The 20,684-nt window shown below is 44.3% G+C and overlaps 2 protein-coding genes across 2 annotated transcripts; both read left to right on the top strand.

Moving 5' to 3' along the window:
- The first annotated feature begins 219 nt into the window (after positions 1–219).
- Positions 220–3,965, top strand: pex19 (peroxisomal biogenesis factor 19). Its single transcript, XM_084480416.1, has 8 exons — positions 220–312; positions 698–789; positions 1,046–1,208; positions 1,319–1,404; positions 1,505–1,690; positions 1,874–2,044; positions 2,274–2,318; positions 2,501–3,965. The coding sequence occupies exons 1-8, from the start codon at positions 249–251 to the stop codon at positions 2,585–2,587; spliced, it is 894 nt and encodes a 297-aa protein (XP_084336542.1). The 5' UTR covers positions 220–248; the 3' UTR covers positions 2,588–3,965.
- Positions 3,966–4,547: 582 nt separating this feature from the next.
- On the top strand, positions 4,548–20,236 carry copa (COPI coat complex subunit alpha). Its single transcript, XM_084481314.1, has 30 exons — positions 4,548–4,717; positions 5,067–5,180; positions 5,287–5,360; positions 5,685–5,765; positions 5,860–5,936; positions 6,093–6,202; positions 8,220–8,329; positions 8,610–8,709; positions 9,517–9,735; positions 10,044–10,194; positions 10,399–10,465; positions 10,548–10,623; positions 10,745–10,827; positions 11,150–11,375; positions 11,778–11,916; positions 12,334–12,496; positions 14,275–14,421; positions 14,923–15,112; positions 15,274–15,369; positions 15,712–15,800; positions 16,248–16,371; positions 16,520–16,609; positions 16,817–16,923; positions 17,166–17,312; positions 17,520–17,660; positions 18,145–18,327; positions 18,531–18,641; positions 18,949–19,110; positions 19,479–19,673; positions 19,873–20,236. The coding sequence occupies exons 1-30, from the start codon at positions 4,678–4,680 to the stop codon at positions 19,930–19,932; spliced, it is 3,672 nt and encodes a 1,223-aa protein (XP_084337440.1). The 5' UTR covers positions 4,548–4,677; the 3' UTR covers positions 19,933–20,236.
- The last annotated feature ends 448 nt before the right edge of the window (positions 20,237–20,684 follow it).

Raw genomic sequence — 20,684 nt, forward strand, 5'->3', positions numbered from 1 at the left:
TTCAAATGAAATGAAGCTTGCAACTATTATACATTGTATGTCATGCTATTCTATTGTATTAAATGGTGTTGTGTTGTGTTTAATTGAAATAATAACAATACATTTCAATTAAACACAATTATATATCTTGGATTGTTTTGTATTCTATTCTATTCTATTGTAGTCTATAATGTGACGTATTGTACGCGAAATCAACAGTCGTCTACGTCATTTGACAGCGACCGAGATATCCAGGCAAGTAAGAGAACATGGCGTCAGGATCAACCGAGTCGTCTGCTGGGCAAGATGCAGAATTGGACGAGTTATTGGATAGTAAGGGTTGACATTTTAAACTAACGCTTACATTTTATTTGTCTGTGATATGACCTTGGTTGTGACTAAATAGATCTTCATTTCTTATTAATAATTAGCTCTGATGGCCCAGGTAAATAGCCAGGGGGCGAAACAGGTCGCTCCTATTTGGGCCAAATTCACTCGATTTATCGTAGGAACTTTATAATCCACCATTGATCCATTTGCTGCTTATTGCAATGTATTTGTATTTGACCTTTCACATAATTTCGATAGGTATATCATTTGTTAAAACAGTCATTGAAAGGTTTGTCTTGGCTGTCTTGCATAAGAGTAGTTCGTTTTATCTTTCTTTTTGTTCTTGTATGTGGGAAAACGTTATCGAAATTGTGACGTTTGTTTGTAGGCGCTCTAGATGACTTTGACAAGACATCGGTGCCTTCGTCTGCTCCACCGGCGGCAGACGCGTCCTCCTCACCCGACAATGGTGCAGAGAAGGTGGGTTTGTCATTCGAATGGTGTTGGCTTAAATTCTCTTCTTTGTTGGGTTCATTTTAGCAGTTAGACGAGGTATCTCGAGTTTCGACTGGGCAATTGTAATCATGTTTATTTTATTAAGGCGGACTAAGTATGTGCTAGCCTATGTTATGTCTCTTTACTACCCATAAAAAAGACACGTAGCCGTTGCCATTTGCTTCTAAGCTAGAACAATTTGCTAACCTATATTAATAATGGTTTGTGTATATGTGTGTAGCCCCCGCTGCTGGAGGATAGCAAGTTCTTTGAGAGTCTCTTTGAGGGTGACATGGCCGACCAAGCCAAGGATGAGTGGGAGAAGGCCATGAGTGAACTGGCCCAAGAAGAGCCTGAACTGCTCCAGCACTTCCACAAGCTATCCCAGGCAGCAGGGAAAGTTGGTGAGAAGAATATATAAAAATATCCCCCAATGTTCTACCAGCTTTGGTGGCATTAGCATTTATTATGTGTTTGAGTCTTCCTTCTAAAGTCTGTGGACTTGACCCTGCAGGCACGGACGTCGCATCTCAACAAGAATTCACTTCTTGCCTCAAGAACACCCTTAGTGGCTTGGCCAAAAATGCTAACAATCTGCAGGTTTGTTACCCATTCACTACAAAGCCAGGCTCAAACTAACTAGTCTATGTTTGATGAAGCACCATATTACTGTACTGGCTAATCTACCTGTAACTCACAGAGTAGCGGATTGGCTGGTGAAGATCTGGTAAAAACTCTAGAAGGCCTGGGATTGGATGAGAGTGGTGAAGGAGGTGGTGGTGGCGGTGCAGATGATGGGAATATTCTACCCATCATGCAGTCCATCATGCAGAATCTGCTTTCCAAGGAAGTGCTCTATCCATCTCTAAAAGAAATCACCGGGAAGGTATGCATGCATTTTTTTATCAGTTGAAGAGATGGGGCAGAATTGAGCTGTCAGATGTCAATGCTTTTAATGTAACGTGCATTTACACTGTGGTTGATTAGTCCTACAATTTAAAATTTTGAAAATAGATTAATACTTTTACAATAACTTACAATAATTGATTGTCAATCACTGGTGGAGCAGTACCCTGACTGGCTGGAGTCCAATAAGCCCAGCTTGAGCCCAGAGGACTACCGGCGGTACGAGCAGCAGGCCCAGATCATGGGGGACATCTGCAGCGAGTTTGAGAAGGAGGGGGCAGAGTGCACGGAGACTGACGGCAAGTTTGAGAGCATCTTGGACCTGATGCAACGGGTGAGGGAGAAAAAGGAAACTGCGGTCGTGGTTTGTGACTTTTGCTTGTTTAAGGGTTGTTGGAAGCATAGTGAAACTGAAAAACTTATTGTGCAAGTTACAACATTGTACTTACTTTACTTCTTACTCCCAACGAATGGTTTAAGTGAATGTCTCATACCTGTTGACTTGTTCAATGTTTAAGTTATAAGTGTTCAATGATTTGTCTTGTTCCATTATTGATTTGCAGCTGCAAGACTTGGGTCAGCCTCCTAAAGAATTGGCAGGAGATGCAGTAAGTCGATTTATATTCATGTCCTATAACCCTGCTTCATCTTAGGACCTAGGGCCATGCTACTAAGTGTCTAATAAGACATTGTGTTCCTGAGCCTTGTACATGACCTCTAACATCGCTCTCACTCTCTCTCTCTCTCTATCTCTCTCTCTTTCTCTCCTATATCCAACCCCTTCCTTAAGCCGGCGGGCTTGAACTTTGATATGGAGTCCCTGAACCTCCCAGGAGTGCCTGGGGCGGGTGCGGCAGAGAATTGCTCCATCATGTGAGGCGGTGGGACATGGCGGCCATGACAGCGGTGATCAAAAGCACTGCGGCCCCGGTGGGCAAGGGGGTGTGTGTTTCCAGGGCAAGTCACATATTCAGAGAGATATGAAAAGGGGTCAGAAATCGATGAAGACGGGACTTGTTGACTCCTCTCCTGTCTCCAACTAGAGAGTCCACAGAACACACACTCCCAAACATAAACATATACACACTGAATGTGTGGCATACGGCGTGGTTGATGTTTTTACATTCTTAACGCAGCATTTTAATGGGTGGTTATTGCAGGTCTTTTTCACGGTTAAAATTCTAGAAGCATTTCCATGCAACTAATTATCTTACTCTTCATCATGCGTAGACCTCCCAATACTGTTTAGCCTCATGGTAAGTCCAACCTCTCCACTGGTGTAAACGGTGCCTTTTTTTTGTACAATAATTCAGAATCAAATTACTTTGGATCATTTTGAGATCTATGTTTTGATTCTAACATGTGTAAGCCAAGCACTTTTTAAATTATATCGAATTTCTTTATGTGAAATGGCAGTCAGAGACATTGGGTTTACATACAGATTGAACATTGTATTTATTGTTATTTCATTACACAATAAACCCACTTATGTTGCTGTACATGGGAGAACAGTACCCATGATTATTCACTTAATGGTTTGTGTAAATAGATCTGTAAAAAAATAAAGAAATGGTGGTGTGAATATAATGAATAAATAAACACATTCAAATAAGGTGGAAATATGCATTATAATGTTGAAGAACCTGGTTATTATAACAATTAGTTCCCCAATAGTTTTGGATGGGCCATTCCTGGTGGAATCTCAGTACAAACAGAAGGATTGGGGTGAAGTAGATGTGACGTGTGCTCCCTTTTGGCTAGCCATCTTGGACAGGTGTAATGGTGGTCGGGTGCATGTCCTGCGAAGGGTATGCATTCTACCTGTATGAAACGTCAGTTTTTTTTGTAGTCCTACATTTTCACTACTAACTACTCTGCAGGTGTATAGTGTATACATAGTGTATAGTGTATACTAAAACTATTCATCCATTATTAAAAAGGTACTAATCAGACATTGGTTAAAAAAAATAACAGATAACTGGGAACTGGGAAGATTTCAGATTGGAGAATTGTCATAAATTCATGTCAGCTGTGCAGTGAAAAATAATGGTAATTTTAGATTTGCATCATGTCGGTTGAGATCTGTTGATGTTGCCTGTGTGACTATGTTGACACTGTTTATTATATTGGGGGAGGGTGAGTTGTATTCTCAGGGCTAATGCTAACATGCCCATGGCATCATTTGGAGAAAAAAACCCGACTGATTTCACAATATTTTTGTTGTACCTGTAAATAGCAATATGAAATAAACTAATGATAAACTGCTACAGTTTCCATGATATTTTTCGAGTAGCATCCAGCTGCAGCCTCGGGGTCTGTGGTATGGCAGAGGATTTTCGTTTTTTTTTTGTTTTCGTTTTGTTTTGCATCAGTCGCCCCCTAGCTGCCCCAGTTTATATATATATATATATATATGATTTTATTATTTAAAAAAATGTATTAATTATTTCATTGAATTTTCCAAAACTTGACTGGGGTAGCTAGGGGACAACTGTTACGCAAAACGCCAAAACAAACGGACCACCTGCCACACCACAGGCCCCGTTGCCACACCTCAGACCCCGGCTCCGGAGCTGCGTTTCTCTGAATATCATTTTTTTTTTTTGTGTTGTGTTGTGTTGCCTAATTAGGCACAGTGTTACGTTCTGAGCTGATCAAAACTGGATAGAAATGTGTGGGTCAGAAGAGACATTAATGGCTATATGAGTCGGGGAACAAGCAGGTCGGTTCTATGTGTTCCATTTCTATCTCTAGGCCGCCGTGGAGCTTTCTGCGTCAAGATTGACTACGCAACTTTATTGTTCCATCCAGGAAGACACGACAGGCTACGTGTCAGGAAACGGCAAATGGGCAAAAGGCGATCCGAGCCCTTGGAGTATTAGAATTTACCTGTTTATGAGGCGTACCAAGTTTATTTGGCTAATAGTAAATACATTATTACTAAGACCACGTCATTAAGAAGTCACGATGTTGACCAAATTTGAAACAAAGTCCGCCCGTGTTAAAGGTAGGTTGTCGGTGATTATGATTAGCGTTACATCAATAGCTAGCAGGCTGAAATGAATCGTAACGTTATCAGCTCAAATCGAGCCAACATTTTGGTGTCTTTCTGACAGTTCAATATAGGCTACACACATTATGTAAATGTTATGCGGTGTTATGAATCAAATGAATTGCAGTGCAGAGAGCTGTTACATTGTTAGGCAATAAGCTAAAGCTAGCTACGTTATTCATCCACTAGTGAAGTGGTCTTCAGATAAGACTGTCCTTTATTTGTCTCTCGATTTGGTGTGTACGTGTTACTTTTACGAATGCGTTTTCAAAATTGGTTGTCATCAAAAAACCTTTGGTTGTAGGGCTGAGTTTCCATCCCAAGAGGCCATGGATCCTGGCCAGTCTGCACAACGGCGTTATACAACTGTGGGACTATCGTATGTGCACACTGATTGACAAGTTTGATGAACACGACGGTAAGAAAATGGCAGTATAGATTGGAGATGAGAGAATTTTTTATTTTATTCAGTTATTGAAGATATGTTTTCCAAGAGCTGCTGACATGTATGTTTTAATAAACAGGACCCGTCAGAGGAATTGACTTCCACAAGCAGCAGCCTCTCTTTGTATCCGGGGGAGATGACTACAAGATCAAGGTAATATTGTGGTGACGTTGCGTTATCCCATCAACAATCCGAAAATAGAATGTACAGATAATTGCATCCGTGGAACTATATATTACTTTGGTGAACAAATTGTTCTCAATCATTTCACATTTTTATATGACTGAGTTTCATTTGTGGATCATATGTGAGCTTGATTACAAGCTTTTTAAAATAACTTTATTAACTTATTTTTTGTAAAATGGCATCTGCACAATCCATTTCACATTTGAAAGACCCTGCAGGGAAGTATTCTGGATAGTCATTCCTATGTGAATACAGCTTCAGTGTATTTTTAAAGCAACGTTTTCTGCTCAGGTGTGGAACTATAAGCTGAGGCGCTGCCTCTTCACTCTTCTCGGACACCTGGACTACATCAGAACCACCTTCTTCCACCATGTGAGTAGTTGTCAAGACCAACCATATATGTACATGACATGACGTGTGTAAATGTCAATGTTGGCCGTACTTAATTCGTTATCATTGTGTGCAGGATTACCCCTGGATTCTGAGTGCTTCAGATGACCAGACAATTCGCATTTGGAACTGGCAGTCAAGGACCTGTGTCTGGTAAGAACTCACATATTATGCAGGCATATTGAAATAGGTTTTTAGTTACACATAATTATTAATTAATTAAGTTTTTCTTATTACCACTATAGCATTAAAGAATTATGATGGCGGCGTGTTATATTGTATTTCATATGGATCACCGTTCTTTTCCAGTGTGCTCACCGGACACAACCACTATGTGATGTGCGCCCAGTTCCACCCCTCTGAGGACCTGGTCGTGTCAGCCAGCTTGGACCAGACCGTGCGCGTGTGGGATATCTCCGGTGAGGGGCTGGGTTTAGAGGCGGGCAGAGGATAGTGGGAGGGGCCTGGGCAGGGCGGGCAGGGCATCAGGGGTTATGGATGGGGAGAAAGATGTCAGAACTGAATATCAGTTCCTAATCCTCTTTCTCTCCTCCTTTGTGTGAAGAGAATACATCTCTGTGGGCTGTTGCCAAAATAACACCTCTCTCTATTTAGGGTCATAAAAATGTACTTAAAGTTGGCTAAATAGCAATTGTGAATTTCCGACCAACCATTTATTACCAATGGTTGGTTGAAAATTTCAGCCTCAATTTTGGAGGCAAGCAATTTTACATATGAAATGGGAAATTTCGTTTGTAAATTAACCAGTTAGTCAGTGTGAGAGAGGTGTATGTTGTGTATTTTGCATGTCTTTGTAATATCTGTTGACTGTATGATCTCTCTGTTAACAAAGGTTTGCCTTTCCAATTCATTCTTGTTAACCCATTAACTGGTCTTACACTTCCTCCCTACTCTTCTTCACGTGCACCTCATGCCTTCCAAAGCTCTGCTGTCCCTCTGTCAGGGGATTTAGTGAATCTCTTTCCTATCTTTACCTTGACTGCATGTCCCAATGTACCTAGTTTCATTCAATAACAAAAACCACCACAGCAATTTATTTTGCATGCATACAACAGATGGCTCATGTGTTATGAACTATTTAATAACCTCACTATCTGCATTATCTCCATACCTGGGATAAGGAAGTAACAATGCCAGTTTGTTTGCTGGTTTCATACATAATATGTTGCAAACTTGTACCATTGATGTTTACATTTTCTCCTCGTACTACCGTTAGCATGATAATTGCACGGCTAAGTATGCGATTAATGAACGGATATAACATACAGAGATATTATACAACATATAATATCTCTAATAGCAATTAAGGTTTAGTCAGTAAGTAAGAGAGCTTATTAACACTGATGCATGATGTGAACCTTGCAATAGCAGCCATGCATTGGTTAATCTCTAGCATCCTAACACAAAGCATGGAGCCTCGTTCCATTTAATCCCATTCCAAACCACAACAGTGACAACAACGCCCCATACAGAGCACCTCTTTACCGCCCCCAGCTGCCAACCACTCCCATCCCATCCAGGCCCATTCACCACCTACCTTCCTGTGTCCACCCCCTTTCTCATGCTCCCCTGGAAACATCCGCACCTGCATACGGGTTCCTAGTGCTGCTGTTTTCTATGAAAGTGTTATTTCCCATGAGGGTTCTCATCGCTGTCGTGACTAACTGACCACCTCTGTGGTTCATATGGAGCAGGAATCGCCAACACAAACGCCCTTACATGTTTTCCCCCTACCCGTCTCTGTTCCCATTTTTAGCCTTTGGACTTCCACTGATTGGTTCATGATGCACACATTAATCAATGTAGATCTTGTAACCCTGCCCTGTGTGTGGTTTATCTATTGACCCAAGCACGGTTTACATTGTCTGTCATTTTTCACCTTTCTTACTATATTGTATACATTTTCTAGGTTTTAGTTTGAACCGTTGAACCGCACAGAATAAATAAAGGTGTCAATATCTCTCAGTAACAGTGAGCAGGTAGAAGTTTCAATTAGACGTATTCTTTATTTATTTCACCCTTCAAAGACGAGGGATAGCCGACATTGTCATACAATAACCAAATCCAGTCTCTAGATGGTACGCACTTGAGCTGAACCATACAGGGAGACAGATGGGGAGATCCACAGTTTAGATGGTGTGTGTGCGCGCGTGTGCGCACTTCGCCATGTGTGTTCAGTTATTCCCAGCGACCATCATCGCTTATGTGGAAAGCGAACACTACCTCCTGTTACTCATTGTGTGTTTGATTGCTAACCAAGTTTCTCTTCTCCCCACCTCCCCCTCCTCCTCCACCACCATGGTGGTCCTGTCATGTGTAACACCTATGTTGTCAACCCCCCCCGCCCCTGTTGTCCCCCCTGGCACGGCCTATTCTTTCTCTGGTTGTTGTTGCGGTGGTCGTTGCTCCCGCCAGGTCTGCGGAAGAAGAACCTCTCGCCTGGCGCGGTGGAGAATGACGTGCGTGGCATCTCAGGCGTGGACCTGTTTGGGGCGTCGGACGCCGTGGTCAAGCACGTCCTGGAGGTGAGTTGGGCATTGGGTCGAGACCAACAGGATGACATTAGCGCTGGGTGTTGGGTTTGTTGTAGCAGGACCTGACATGTGGTCTGTCAGATTCGGTAGAATGCAAAAAAAAAACAAAAAAAAAAAAACATTTTTAGATTATATAAAGTATTGGTCAACTGTTTTAGTTTTTAATATTGACATGTAAAACTCTTTGTTGCTGTTAAACTTTGTTTCTGTGAATGATACACTCCTATATATATATATATATATATATATACTTTTTTTAATGTTTGTGCAGGGTCATGACCGTGGGGTCAACTGGGCAGCCTTCCACCCCACCATGCCCCTCATTGTCTCTGGGGCTGATGACCGGCAGGTCAAGATCTGGAGGATGAACGGTGAGCGTCTGGTTGTCTCTGTCTAGCAACACGTGTCTCACTCTCGGCCAGTCCCTGACACTCTGTGTCTCTCGCTCTCTAAGTCTGTCTGGAATGTAACCAAGGCATGCGATGCATTTAAAACCAAATGAAGCCCAAACAGGTCGTAGTGTTATAGTCTGGTGTAAACACAATAAAAAAAAATATATATATATTTGTTTTTTTGTCATGTGATATACAATCGCATGCATATTTGTGTGTGTGTTTGTCTGTGTAAATCAGATTATCTGTTACGTAATAGCATTTGTACTGCAGACCACTCAGTTTCTCAGGGATGTATAGACCCTTTGCCTTGTCCTTCTCCTCCCTAATGTTATTACATAGATTGAATGGCATATCATGTTTGTTCCATGGTCATGGTTATCCTATAGTGCTCTTATTCTAAGCTTTTTTTTTTGTTTGTTTCCACAATGTGGTATCACACTAAGCCTTGCATAGCTTTTTAAGTAATAAGTAGATGGATGCAGTTGTAAGAAATAACACTTGAGTCTAGATGTCGTTGAGATATTGCAACGGACGTGATTAGATTCAGAATTAATCTGAAATGAAAGCAAATTGAAATGTTCCAGTGTCTTGATACAACCCCAGTGTAAAAAACAGCAAACAATTGATGTGCCTCTCACTCCTGACCGTCCCAATGTAATTCTCATGTTTACCCATGCAAGAAAACCATTAAACGATTCAAAGGAAAATGTAATTAAACGTAGATGAACAGGTTAACATGGATCACATCCGTTCTAATGTCCTTTTGGCCGTCGTCCTGTGCAGAGTCCAAGGCCTGGGAGTTGGACACGTGCCGCGGTCACTACAACAACGTGTCGTGTGCCGTCTTCCACCCGCGCCAGGAGCTCATCCTGTCCAACTCGGAGGACAAGAGCATCCGCGTGTGGGACATGTCCAAGAGGACGGGAGTCCAGACCTTCCGCCGCGACCACGACCGCTTCTGGGTGCTGGGCGCTCACCCCAACCTCAACCTCTTCGCCGCCGGTAAGCGGGGCGGCCGGAGACGGGGAAGACGAGCGCCGAAATTGGGTTTTAGGATCAAGGGTCGTTTCAGGTCATGGATGGAAGGGATTTTAGGACGAGAGTCACGCAGTTGATATGAGCCAATCAAATCCAGAAGTTCAGAGAGTTCGGAGATGTCATCACTGGAGATGAGGTTTTGTAGCTTGAAAGAAGCGTCTCAGAAAAATAAATCTCTATTTTATCTGCAACAGATTTAAAGTTACAGTGAGGTATTTAACCGCCCACGTTTTGACATGGCTGTTAAATACCAACCCCTCCCCTCCCCCCAGGTCACGACAGCGGCATGCTGGTGTTCAAGCTGGAGCGGGAGCGGCCTGCCTACGCCGTCTACGGCAACATGCTGTACTACGTCAAGGACCGCTTCCTCCGTCAGCTGGACTTCAACAGCAGCAAGGACACTGCTGTCATGCAGCTCCGCAGGTCAGATTGTGTGTTTTTGGGGACTGGGCTGAATGCCTCAATATATATATATATTTATTTTATGCAAAAAGTCCATATACGTATATTAATTATACAAATTTTATTTTATGTAAATTAGCCTGGAATTGCTCTACAATAAGTGTAGTGCGCAGTTTAAACTCTTCAAATGCTGAGTCTGAGCAGAGCGAATATTCTCTCCTCCAGTGGGTCCAAGTTCCCAGTATTCAGCATGTCCTACAACCCCGCCGAGAACGCAGTCCTGCTCTGCACTGTAAGTACACATACACGCACACACACCCCTTTGAGTCACCATTTTGCCTAGATTTCTGTTTCATACCTCGTCTGTCCCGCAGAGGGCGACCAACCTGGAAAACAGCACCTATGACCTGTACTCTATTCCCAAAGAGAGTGACTCCCAGAACCCAGACGGTATGAAGGCAGCAAAAACCAACAACGATACCAACCTGTTGCTTTAATCGTACATATTGCTTTGCATCGGGATGTATTTTGTAGTGTTCAGCCCATCACTCTGACTTCCGTCTCTCTCCAGCCCCGGAAGGCAAGAGGTCCTCCGGGCTGACTGCAGTGTGGGTGGCCAGGAACAGGTTTGCGGTCCTGGATCGCATGCACTCGGTAAGGCTGGTTTTACCCGACTATATGTTATGCATTATATAGCGATTTTCAGTGGTGGATGGGTAGAAGACAAAGCATTTTGGTGTTGGTATTTTACCCATGTATGTCCATAAAGAATGAGAAATTGTTATTATTTATCCGAGTGAGACCCACTTTCACTCGTGGAAGATTCCATTATTCTTTGTACATTTGTTCGTTTTCTGATGGCGTGAAATTATATATTATTTGACAGTTTTCCATGTCCATTTTAAAAGCGTTTTAACGGCGTAATTATCATCAAGATATCGACCTATGCCGTGTCCTTCCCTCCCGCCCCATGTAGCTTCTGATCAAGAACCTGAAGAACGAGATCGTGAAGAAGGTGCAGGTGCCCAGCTGCGAGGAGATCTTCTACGCCGGCACGGGCTCCCTGCTGCTGCGGGACGCGGACGGCGTCACACTGTTCGACGTGCAGCAGAAGCGCTCGCTGGCCACCGTCAAGATCGCCAAGGTCAAGTACGTGGTGTGGAGCGCCGACACCAGCCACGTGGCCCTGCTGGCCAAGCACGGTGAGTCCCAACGCATCTAGCGGCACGACAAGACGTCCGGGCAGTAGGACTTCATCCGTGTGTTTCGTTTCAGGGAAAACAGCATTTTATTAGCCTGCTCAAAATTGTGGGAACGGTTGAGATTTGAACTTGAATTAGTTGACTGTTTACGTATGAACCAGCGATATTTTTATTTTTATTTTTTTTTATTACATTTTTTTATTTGTGCTCATCTCTAAAATGTCACAATGTAGAAAAAACACAAATAAATAATTAACAGAAAATAAATAACAAATAAATAAATAATCACATCAAATTCACATCAAATGATGATTCTTTAGATTACACATCATGTTATTGGGGCCATTGAGAAAAAAAAAATAACCTTCTCTCACTCACCTTTCTTCTCCATCCTCCGTGCAGCCATCATGATCTGCAACCGCAAGCTGGAGAGCCTGTGCAACATCCACGAGAACATCCGCGTGAAGAGCGGTGCCTGGGACGAGAGCGGGGTGTTCATCTACACCACCTCCAACCACATCAAATACGCCCTCACCTCCGGGTACGCCCACACAGCCACACTCTGAACTGTTGTTATTGGTAATATCACATCCGTTGGTTGGAGAAATTACGCCTCTGGGGCCGGAGTATTAGTCTGGCACTTCACACTCATATGTGCTATATGTCAGTATTTTCTATGTGCTACTACATGGATATGTCGATTTAATGTTTATTCACTTGTTTATTTTTCAATGCACACATTTTATTTGTTCGCATGCATACATTAATTGTACATACGCATACACTTTTTCGTTCACTTTTTCACTTTTCGTGTTTTCAATTTTTGTTATTATACTTAATATTTAATATTTTCTGGGGGGGGGTAACTATCCCCGCCTCCCCCCCCCCACCTGAGATGAATAAAGCCATCTGAATGGAGGTCTGACAGTGAATTCCCCCTCCCTCTCTCCGTCCACAGCGACCACGGTATCATCAGGACCCTGGACCTGCCCATCTACGTGACGCGTGTCCGTGGCAACAGCGTGTACTGCCTGGACAGGGAGTGCCGGCCCCGCGTGCTCACCATCGACCCCACCGAGTACCGCTTCAAGCTGGCGCTGGTCAACCGCAAGTATGAAGAGGTGGGTGCAAAGTGCTGTTAAAACCACTTCTCATGGGTTCTTCAGGGAGTGGACGTTGTGCTGTGTTATGTTTCATGTGTTTCACCCACTTCTGTACATACTAGGGGTGTGAACGGTTACAAAAAATTGTAAACGGTTACACGACCCCTTTTTTTTCGTGTACACGGTTAACCGTTTTTTTTTTGTTTGTTTTTTAAGTGGACCGCAGTCGCGCTATTGAGAATGAGGAGTCACGTGATTTTTGGGAAGGGGAGGGGAGGGGTTTGAGCCCGTCCGCCATGATGGCATCCACGGCTATCGGTTGCCAGGGGCAACGTTGTCAGAGCGGCATAGAGACATGAGGAAATACGCAACATAGAGACGCAGGAGACATTACGAGATAGAAATAAATGGAGAAGAATAAGGCGAAGGAAAAGGGTCCTAGTGAAAATGCAGAGAACACAAGAAGACATTAGAAACCATTATAGTCAATAATAATAATAATAGCTATTGCTATTCCACTGGATACGGCAGCGGCACGGAACCAAACCGGCACTACTTTGTTTTAAGTTGCCGGTTCGCAGCCGTGTCTCACAACACTTGCACAGCCATTCAGTTTATGATCTTTATTCATTAATTGCGCCGCGGCCGAACTGACGCGGATATTCTCTGATATTATGTAAGCATAAGCACCGCGGAAACCACTGCCGTCAAAAGACGCTGATCCATCTTCACTGTTGACGAGTCGCTCTAGTTCTACCTCCACGGCCCTGCAGCGGGACATTAGAGGACTAGATTGTCCGTGTGTGGTGTTCCGTCTTGTGTTCGAATCTCATGTATTTGTATTTACGATCGGAGAGCAAGAAATGGGCTGAGATTCTCTTTATGTGTGTGGTGTACATCCGACTCAAAAATCACATAAGATTAAAAAATCTTGTAGTGTGGGACAACTGCGTTGTCCATTTAGGGAACCTGACAAACTGTAACCCACATTGAAGCAGTTTTTAACGCAGCAGTTATTTCCAGGCATTGTTAAAACAGTACAGAATTTCAACAACCTCCTCTGCTAGCAGCTACCGTGTCAACAATAACGCAAAGCTCAGCTGCACTCGGAGGGGCGTACCTTCCAACATGGCGGAAAGGGGGGGGGAGTGAAACTTACGTGTTACATGACGTAATGCACGGTGGTCAATTACCCAACATTTATCACGTGCATTTCTTAGCGCATTAACGTTGTCAAAGTGGAACATTTGTAGCTTTATTAATCTCTAAATAAATAGTACATGTTAATTTTGATTTTGATTTTTTTTTTTTTTTCGGTTTTCGTTTACTGATTTTTCCTAAACGGTTATGATTTACTAACCGGTTACACGTGTACACGTGTAGCCGATCACACCCCTAGTACATACGTGTAAAATAAATAAAATGAACAAAATCTTCTACTCCTATAAGATAGTTGGCAAAAAGCGACGTATCATTTTTCATATTTTTCTAAAACATTATGTTCTGCTGCGCTGTACAGCAAGCAAGAACACATGAGCGCGCTATTGCTACACAGCCGTGTTATCCATCATACAGCATGGCGAGAACGCCTTAAGGTTTAACCCATTGACGTGGCCTTTTTAAGCCCCGGTGTCGAATATCTGCGGTAATGGCAGGTTATGTGTGAGTGTATGGGTGTGGGGCGGGGATGGCTTTCTCCCGTTTCTCTCAAACGACACCCACCCAGGATCACTTTACCGGCAAACCTTTTGTTGAACCCGTTCCATCCATCTTGACCCGTCTCCGACCCCCACTAGGTGCTCCACATGGTGCGCAACGCCAAGCTGGTGGGTCAGTCCATCATCGCCTACCTGCAGAAGAAGGGCTACCCTGAGGTGGCGCTCCACTTCGTCAAGGACGAGAAGACCCGCTTCAGCCTGGCCCTGGAGTGTGGCAACATCGAGGTGACCACCACAGCCTTTCGCTCTTTCGTCTTATTCATTTTATGTGATTATTTGCATACTAAATAGCTGGTCGAGAATAGTATGTAGTATGTCCGAAAGCATCTCGACGTTATTAGTATGCAAGAGGAAAAAAAGGATGCGTATAAGTATTTGGTAAACCTTTTGTAGTGTGCGAACACGGGACTCAGTCCCACAATGCATTTGTTCAGGAGCGATGCTTTGAGTGGTGGACACTTGTTCAACCCCAAACCAAAAAACAACAAACACACATATTTTGTAGTTTCATGAATAAATATAACTTTGTCGTAAGTAATTATAACTAGTAAATATAACTATTTAGGTCCCAAGTAATTACTAGTAAAAGTACTAGTAAATATAACTAACGTGTGATCAATTGCCTACACCGCCAATGGTATCCCCGGAGAATATCATACTTGTGGCCTTTATTATTCCACCCAAATTTTCCGAATGCATAAAGACTGTGTCCACCCTGACCACCAGGTGGCGCTGGAGGCCGCCAAGGCCCTGGACGAGCGCAGCTGCTGGGAGCGCCTGGGCGAGGCAGCCCTGCTTCAGGGCCACCACCAGGTGGTGGAGATGTGCTACCAGAGGACCAAGAACTTTGACAAGCTCACCTTCCTCTACCTCATCACCGGCAACCTGGCCAAGCTGCGCAAGATGATGAAGATCGGTACGGATGTGTGGAGTGTGTGTGTCGTCGGCGTTGAGGCTTTGCTCCAGACATAATGTCTAGAGAACTCTCCGTCAGTAAAGTTTGATGAATTGTATCAAATGAGTGAGGAGATATCATTGAGCCAGACCCTGACCACCATGTCCTTTGCTGTCCTGCAGCCGAGATCAGGAAGGACATGAGTGGGCACTACCAGGGGGCTCTCTACCTGGGGGACGTCAGCGAGAGGGTCCGCATCCTGAAGAACTGTGGACAGAGTAAGTTCCCTCCCCTCCTCGGAATCTTACTTTTGGTGCATTTCAATAACAACAAAATATAGGATCAAAAATTAACCACAAGAACACAATATGTAAAATAAATAAAGAATATGTAGAGTAGATATTTTTTTATTGACATACTCCTACATATTCATGCGCTATTATCCCTTTTATTAGAAGCACTGCAAAGCACACTTTGCTGCGCTTCTTCTGCACCACAACGTGCGACAGCATGTCCCCGCTCCCTATGTAAACAATTGAGATGAGGATGTGAACCGGGGTAGTCAACGTGGGTGGTGCTGCCCCAGTCCAGTCACTCCTGTCCCCTCTATGTTTCCCCAGAGTCTCTGGCCTACCTGACCGCCGCCACCCACGGCATGGACGAAGAGGCCGAGGCCCTGAAAGAAACCTTTGACCTGGAGAAGGAGACGGTGTGTAGTGCGACTCACACTCACACACTCTAGCTCTCACAGAGTAGACCTTAAAGGGATTGTGCAATGCCCTGCACCATGGGCAACCTGTTTCGACGGTATTACCTGAACAATCATTTTAATATACGGGTTGAGCAGTCCACAAATAAAGCAAACTGATGTCATTGCCATTGGAGCAGTCAACAAATGAAACCAATCTGTAGTATGGGGCCATTTTCATAAACTGGGACCAAGTTGGCGATCGCCCTTAACTTGCATGCCCAAGCCCAGTTAAGAGTTGCAATCCATCAACAATAACACAAACCATCTCAGTAGATGGAGGGCAGTTGTTTGTAGAGGTATGTCCCCCCCCCAACCAGTGGGGTTGGGGGTGTCTCTGGAACCCCAGAGGAGGGGGGTCTCGGGGTACCACGGGCGTTGCTAACGTGACGGTTGGCGGTCTGGTAGATTCCGGAGGTGGACCCCAAGGCCCAGCTTCTACAGCCCCCACCCCCCATCAACCCTCTGGACACCAACTGGCCCCTGCTCACCGTCTCCAAGGGCTTCTTCGAGGGAGCCATCGCAGCCAAGGGTGAGGCCTGGTTCTCCCGTACATACTGACTCAATCACTCACTCTCTCAATGCACTGTATTCTGAGCCCTGCCTTGTAATGTGCTGTGGTCAGAGGTCTGTATTGGGGTTGACAGGGGTTGAATCAGTGTGGTTGGCTCTGGTTTCAGGCAAGGCGGGTCAGATGGCGGCCGACCTGGACATGGAGGCCCCAGGGGGAGAGGGCTGGGGAGAGGACGCCGAGCTCCAGCTGGATGAAGGTGAGGGAGTCATTCTTTGAGTCATCGCAATAGTATATTTTGCAGTATCAAAATAGTATCTTAGGGGGGTACATTAATAACAATAGTTGGAGAACTACTGCTCTAAAACACCCTAAGACTTTGATAAGAACCTCAAGACGATGACAAAGCAGCAGCCTGGTTGGTTGCTTGCTTGGTTGACTCACTGATTGGCCGCTCCTCCCCCAGATGGTTTCATGGACGCCCAGGACGGTCTGGGGGAGGAGGGAGGACTGGTGAAGGAGGAGGGTGGAGGCTGGGAGGTGGAGGAGGACCTGGACCTGCCCCCAGAGCTGGTGAGACAAAGACAAGCGTTACTCTGCTTATTTCTATATTTTCTTATATTAAGGACAGTTTGAAGTTTATGAAATGCCATGAGTGCAGTAAATAATGCTTAGTGCATAGGGATGTGATGCACAACACAATACATTCAACTCTTGAAACGGGTGAGAGTAATTTTAAACGTGCAAAGATATATATTTAAAACCTTTTTTCAAAGACAATACTGAATCTGACCAATTGGTTCCCCTGCCAATAGGATATGCCTTCAGGTGGTGGAGGCGGGGCTGAGGATGGCTTCTTCGTCCCGCCCACCAAGGGAATGAGCCCCACCCAGATGTGGTGCAACAACTCCCAGCTGCCAGTGGACCACGTCCTGGCGGGCTCCTTCGAGACGGCCACCAGGGTAGGTCCACGCAACACGCACACAATGAGCAGGAGAAAGGTGTATCATGCTTAGTATATGGGTATGCATCGTACTGTCAATATGAAATCCTCTTATGTGTAGAAAACAAAATAAAACCTGCATTCTTTTTTTAAATTCTAATTGTTTACGTATCCTGAATACTTTGCGCTGAGGGACACTAACATCCCCCTTTCGTACCATCTGCAGTTGCTCCATGACCAGGTGGGAGTGGTGAACTTCGGGCCCTACAAGTCCCTGTTCATGCAGACGCTGTCCCGGGGCCGCACCTGCTACCTGGGCCTGCCCTCCCTGCCCTGCCTGCGAGGCCACCCCCAGAGGAACTGGAAGGTACTCGCATCATGTCCCGTGTTGTGACTTGAAGCGCGCTGGGTCAAATCAGCGTTGATTTATCCACTACCTGGAGTTAGAGTTACTGGACGTTCAAATCAAACCTCTGGGATAGTGCCACCTCCTAATGAAAACCAGGGTTGTTGCTATTGGTGTTTCTGATTTGCGCAGATTGGTTCCAGGTGTTGTCACGCACCATGTTAACTGGAGCCCTGGTTTCAGCCAATCAGAAACGGATATTGCAAATCTCGGTTTGACAATGCATTCTGTGGGGTTAGATAATGTTTTTAGTGAGAATCATCAACGTGAACTTTTGTTTTTAGGGTGTTTCGTTTCACAGTTTTGCTCTGTTCTGCCCTCTCTCTGCAACTCTCAAATCGTACCTGCGGCAACTTTAACACAACACCGCCACATCAAAACGCCTACCCTCCGATAGATCCCCTGTTCTTAGCGTCTGACGTTCCTTCTGTTTTATTTCCACCAGGACTGCGGGGCCAAGCAGGGCCTCCCCGCCGTGGGCCTGCGTCTCTCGGATCTCATCGCCCGCCTGCAGCAGTGCTACCAGCTGACCACGTCTGGACGCTTCGAGGAGGGCGTGGAGCGCTTCCGGGCCATCCTGCTCTCCGTGCCGCTGTTGGTGGTGGACAATAAGCAGGAGATCGCCGAGGTGGGGTCACAGCGGGGGGGGGGGGGGGGGGGGAGACAATGGCTTGGCTGTTTTTAACAGTCAGTTTTCTTCTGTTCACATGAATGCGCTTTGGGTGGACTGAATTTCATTCTCTGTGTAATTTCTTTATTGTAGTTACCTTGTCTTTTAAAGGCGTCTTTGCATGTAGATGTTTCATCTTTGTGTGTGTATTTATGTGGCAGGCTCAGCAGCTGATCACCATCTGCAGAGAGTACATCGTGGGTCTGACCATGGAGACAGAGAGGAAGAAGTTGCCTAAAGACACACTGGATCAGCAGAAGAGGCTGTGTGAGGTAAAAACTAAATCCCTTTGAACACACACATTGAAGGAGGCTGAAGGACCCGTAACCTGGTTGTAAACCTTAAACTGTATGTGTAAATGGATCTACTAGCAGTTGTTTGTGAGCAAATGCAGTTGTTACATATATATTCATTGTATTTCTTCATAACCATTGGACTGCATTTGTTTGAAGGTAAAGGAATGAACCGGGACTAACTCCAAAGTGTAAAAATGGATTAGACCCTGGTTTGTGTAACCCAGCGTATTCGGTTCTTCCTACTGGGCATAATGACACCTGTTTGACTGTCCCCCCACCACAGATGGCCGCCTACTTCACCCACTGCAACCTGCAGCCCGTACACATGGTGTTGGTGCTGCGTACCGCCCTCAACCTCTTCTTCAAGCTGAGGAACTTCAAGACGGCGGCCAGCTTCGCCCGGCGCCTCCTGGAGCTGGGGCCCAAACCGGAGGTCGCTCAACAGGTAACGCCCACCTGGTTTGTTTGACGGCCAGAGAAATACAAAAAATTAAAGTCGATGGAAGACGATTGAGTTTGTAGTTTGATGTTGTTAGTTTTAGGTTGTTTTAAACGGGGCCTTTCCAGTGTATTCATTTCAAAAAGTTAGAATTTATATTTTCTAATTTATTGATTGAAAATATGTTTGAAATCATAAACTGGGAAATTGTAATTAGGATTATGAGGTTAAAGTATATAGATCATTTTTATGTACATAATCTTCAACCACCTTTGTTCCTAAACCATGCATTTTTTTTGTGGGACATATTTTCACATTTGTGAATCTGAATTTTTTCCGAACAACAACCAATGAACTTCAACCCTCCTGTTCAGACACGCAAGATCCTGGCGGCCTGTGAGAAGACCCTGACCGATGCCCACCAGTTGAACTACGACCCCCACAATCCCTTCGATCTGTGCGCCGCCTCCTACGTCCCCCTGTACCGCGGGCGCCCGGTGGAGAAGTGCCCGCTCTCTGGAGCCTGCTACTGCCCTACATACAAGGGCCAGGTCTGCAGAGTCACACAGGTATGCCGAAAGCACTCCTTTATACGTCCTTATAGATATTGAAGAACAAATGTCTAGTGGTACTTTTTTCAATGTACGTTTTTTTTGTAATTTGAATGAAGAGTCCCAATTATTTATGTTTTTAAGCAATAAATGTGAAATTTCCAAATGGTATTGTAACTATAAGTTTTATCATATCTTTGACCTATTTATTCCCTAGGTGACTGAGATTGGCAAGGATGTGATCGGACTGCGTGTGAGCCCTCTCCAGTTCCGCTGAGAAGAAAGAAGGCCAATACGGATATACAAATGCATCCACTTGTTTTTCCATGATAACCGAATTATCTACAGTTATAAAGCGGAGTAAAAAAAGCTGATCTGTAAGAGGATTATCGTATCTTAATATAAAAAAATGTGTTTCCTCTCACTGTCTCACTACCTGTCCCGAAATGCATAACTTGTTAGGGATGCTGTCTGTCCTCCAATGGTTGTGGCTTATTAAAAATGTAGAATTATGAGGCTTTTCTCTGACTCTTAAACTGTATACATGAAAATCCCAAATAAAAGTCCTGTTTATTATCTGAGGTGCATTGTGTATGTTTTCTATGTGAATATCTGCGTCTCAAATGAAAAAATGTTTTTGATGGATATGAGTTGTAATAAAGGACTTAAAGGATTTAATTATATATACAAAAAAAGACTAGTCCCCAATGTTCGACTTTCTTGGGAGAAAATCAGTCATCCCGAAGTTTTTTTAATTTATTTTTTAATATATATAAATTTTTTTTAATAATTAAAAAAAAACCTCCCCGGAGTATAACCCTGGAACCCCCTAGTGGGTCTGTGTTTTCCTCGGCTCACGCATCATTCTCTATTTTTCACCTGCATGCCTGGTTCAAACAGACATTCAGCCAGCTGTCAAGTATAGGACACGTTTGGAAAATGTATCGTGAGAACACGGTATACAAAACAATCTTTCGACAGTATTTCTATTTAAATTGCAGTGCCATCCTTTTTCCTCAATAATGCTGG

This window comes from Micromesistius poutassou, assembly GCF_964030765.1.
Source record: "Micromesistius poutassou genome assembly, chromosome: 16".
NCBI lineage: Eukaryota > Metazoa > Chordata > Actinopteri > Gadiformes > Gadidae > Micromesistius > Micromesistius poutassou.

What these genes read in the sequence shown, in the direction of transcription:
- pex19 (XM_084480416.1), top strand. Translation starts at nt 249, where the DNA reads ATGGCGTCAGGATCAACCGAGTCGTCTGCTGGGCAAGATGCAGAATTG. An exon ending in CCAGGCAGCAGGGAAAGTTG is followed by an intron (nt 1,209 to 1,318) that starts GTGAGAAGAATA and finishes TTGACCCTGCAG; the next exon opens with GCACGGACGTCGCATCTCAA. An exon ending in AAGAATTGGCAGGAGATGCA is followed by an intron (nt 2,319 to 2,500) that starts GTAAGTCGATTT and finishes CCCTTCCTTAAG; the next exon opens with CCGGCGGGCTTGAACTTTGA.
- copa (XM_084481314.1), top strand. Translation starts at nt 4,678, where the DNA reads ATGTTGACCAAATTTGAAACAAAGTCCGCCCGTGTTAAAG. An exon ending in AGCAGAAGAGGCTGTGTGAG is followed by an intron (nt 18,642 to 18,948) that starts GTAAAAACTAAA and finishes CCCCCACCACAG; the next exon opens with ATGGCCGCCTACTTCACCCA. An exon ending in AACCGGAGGTCGCTCAACAG is followed by an intron (nt 19,111 to 19,478) that starts GTAACGCCCACC and finishes CCTCCTGTTCAG; the next exon opens with ACACGCAAGATCCTGGCGGC.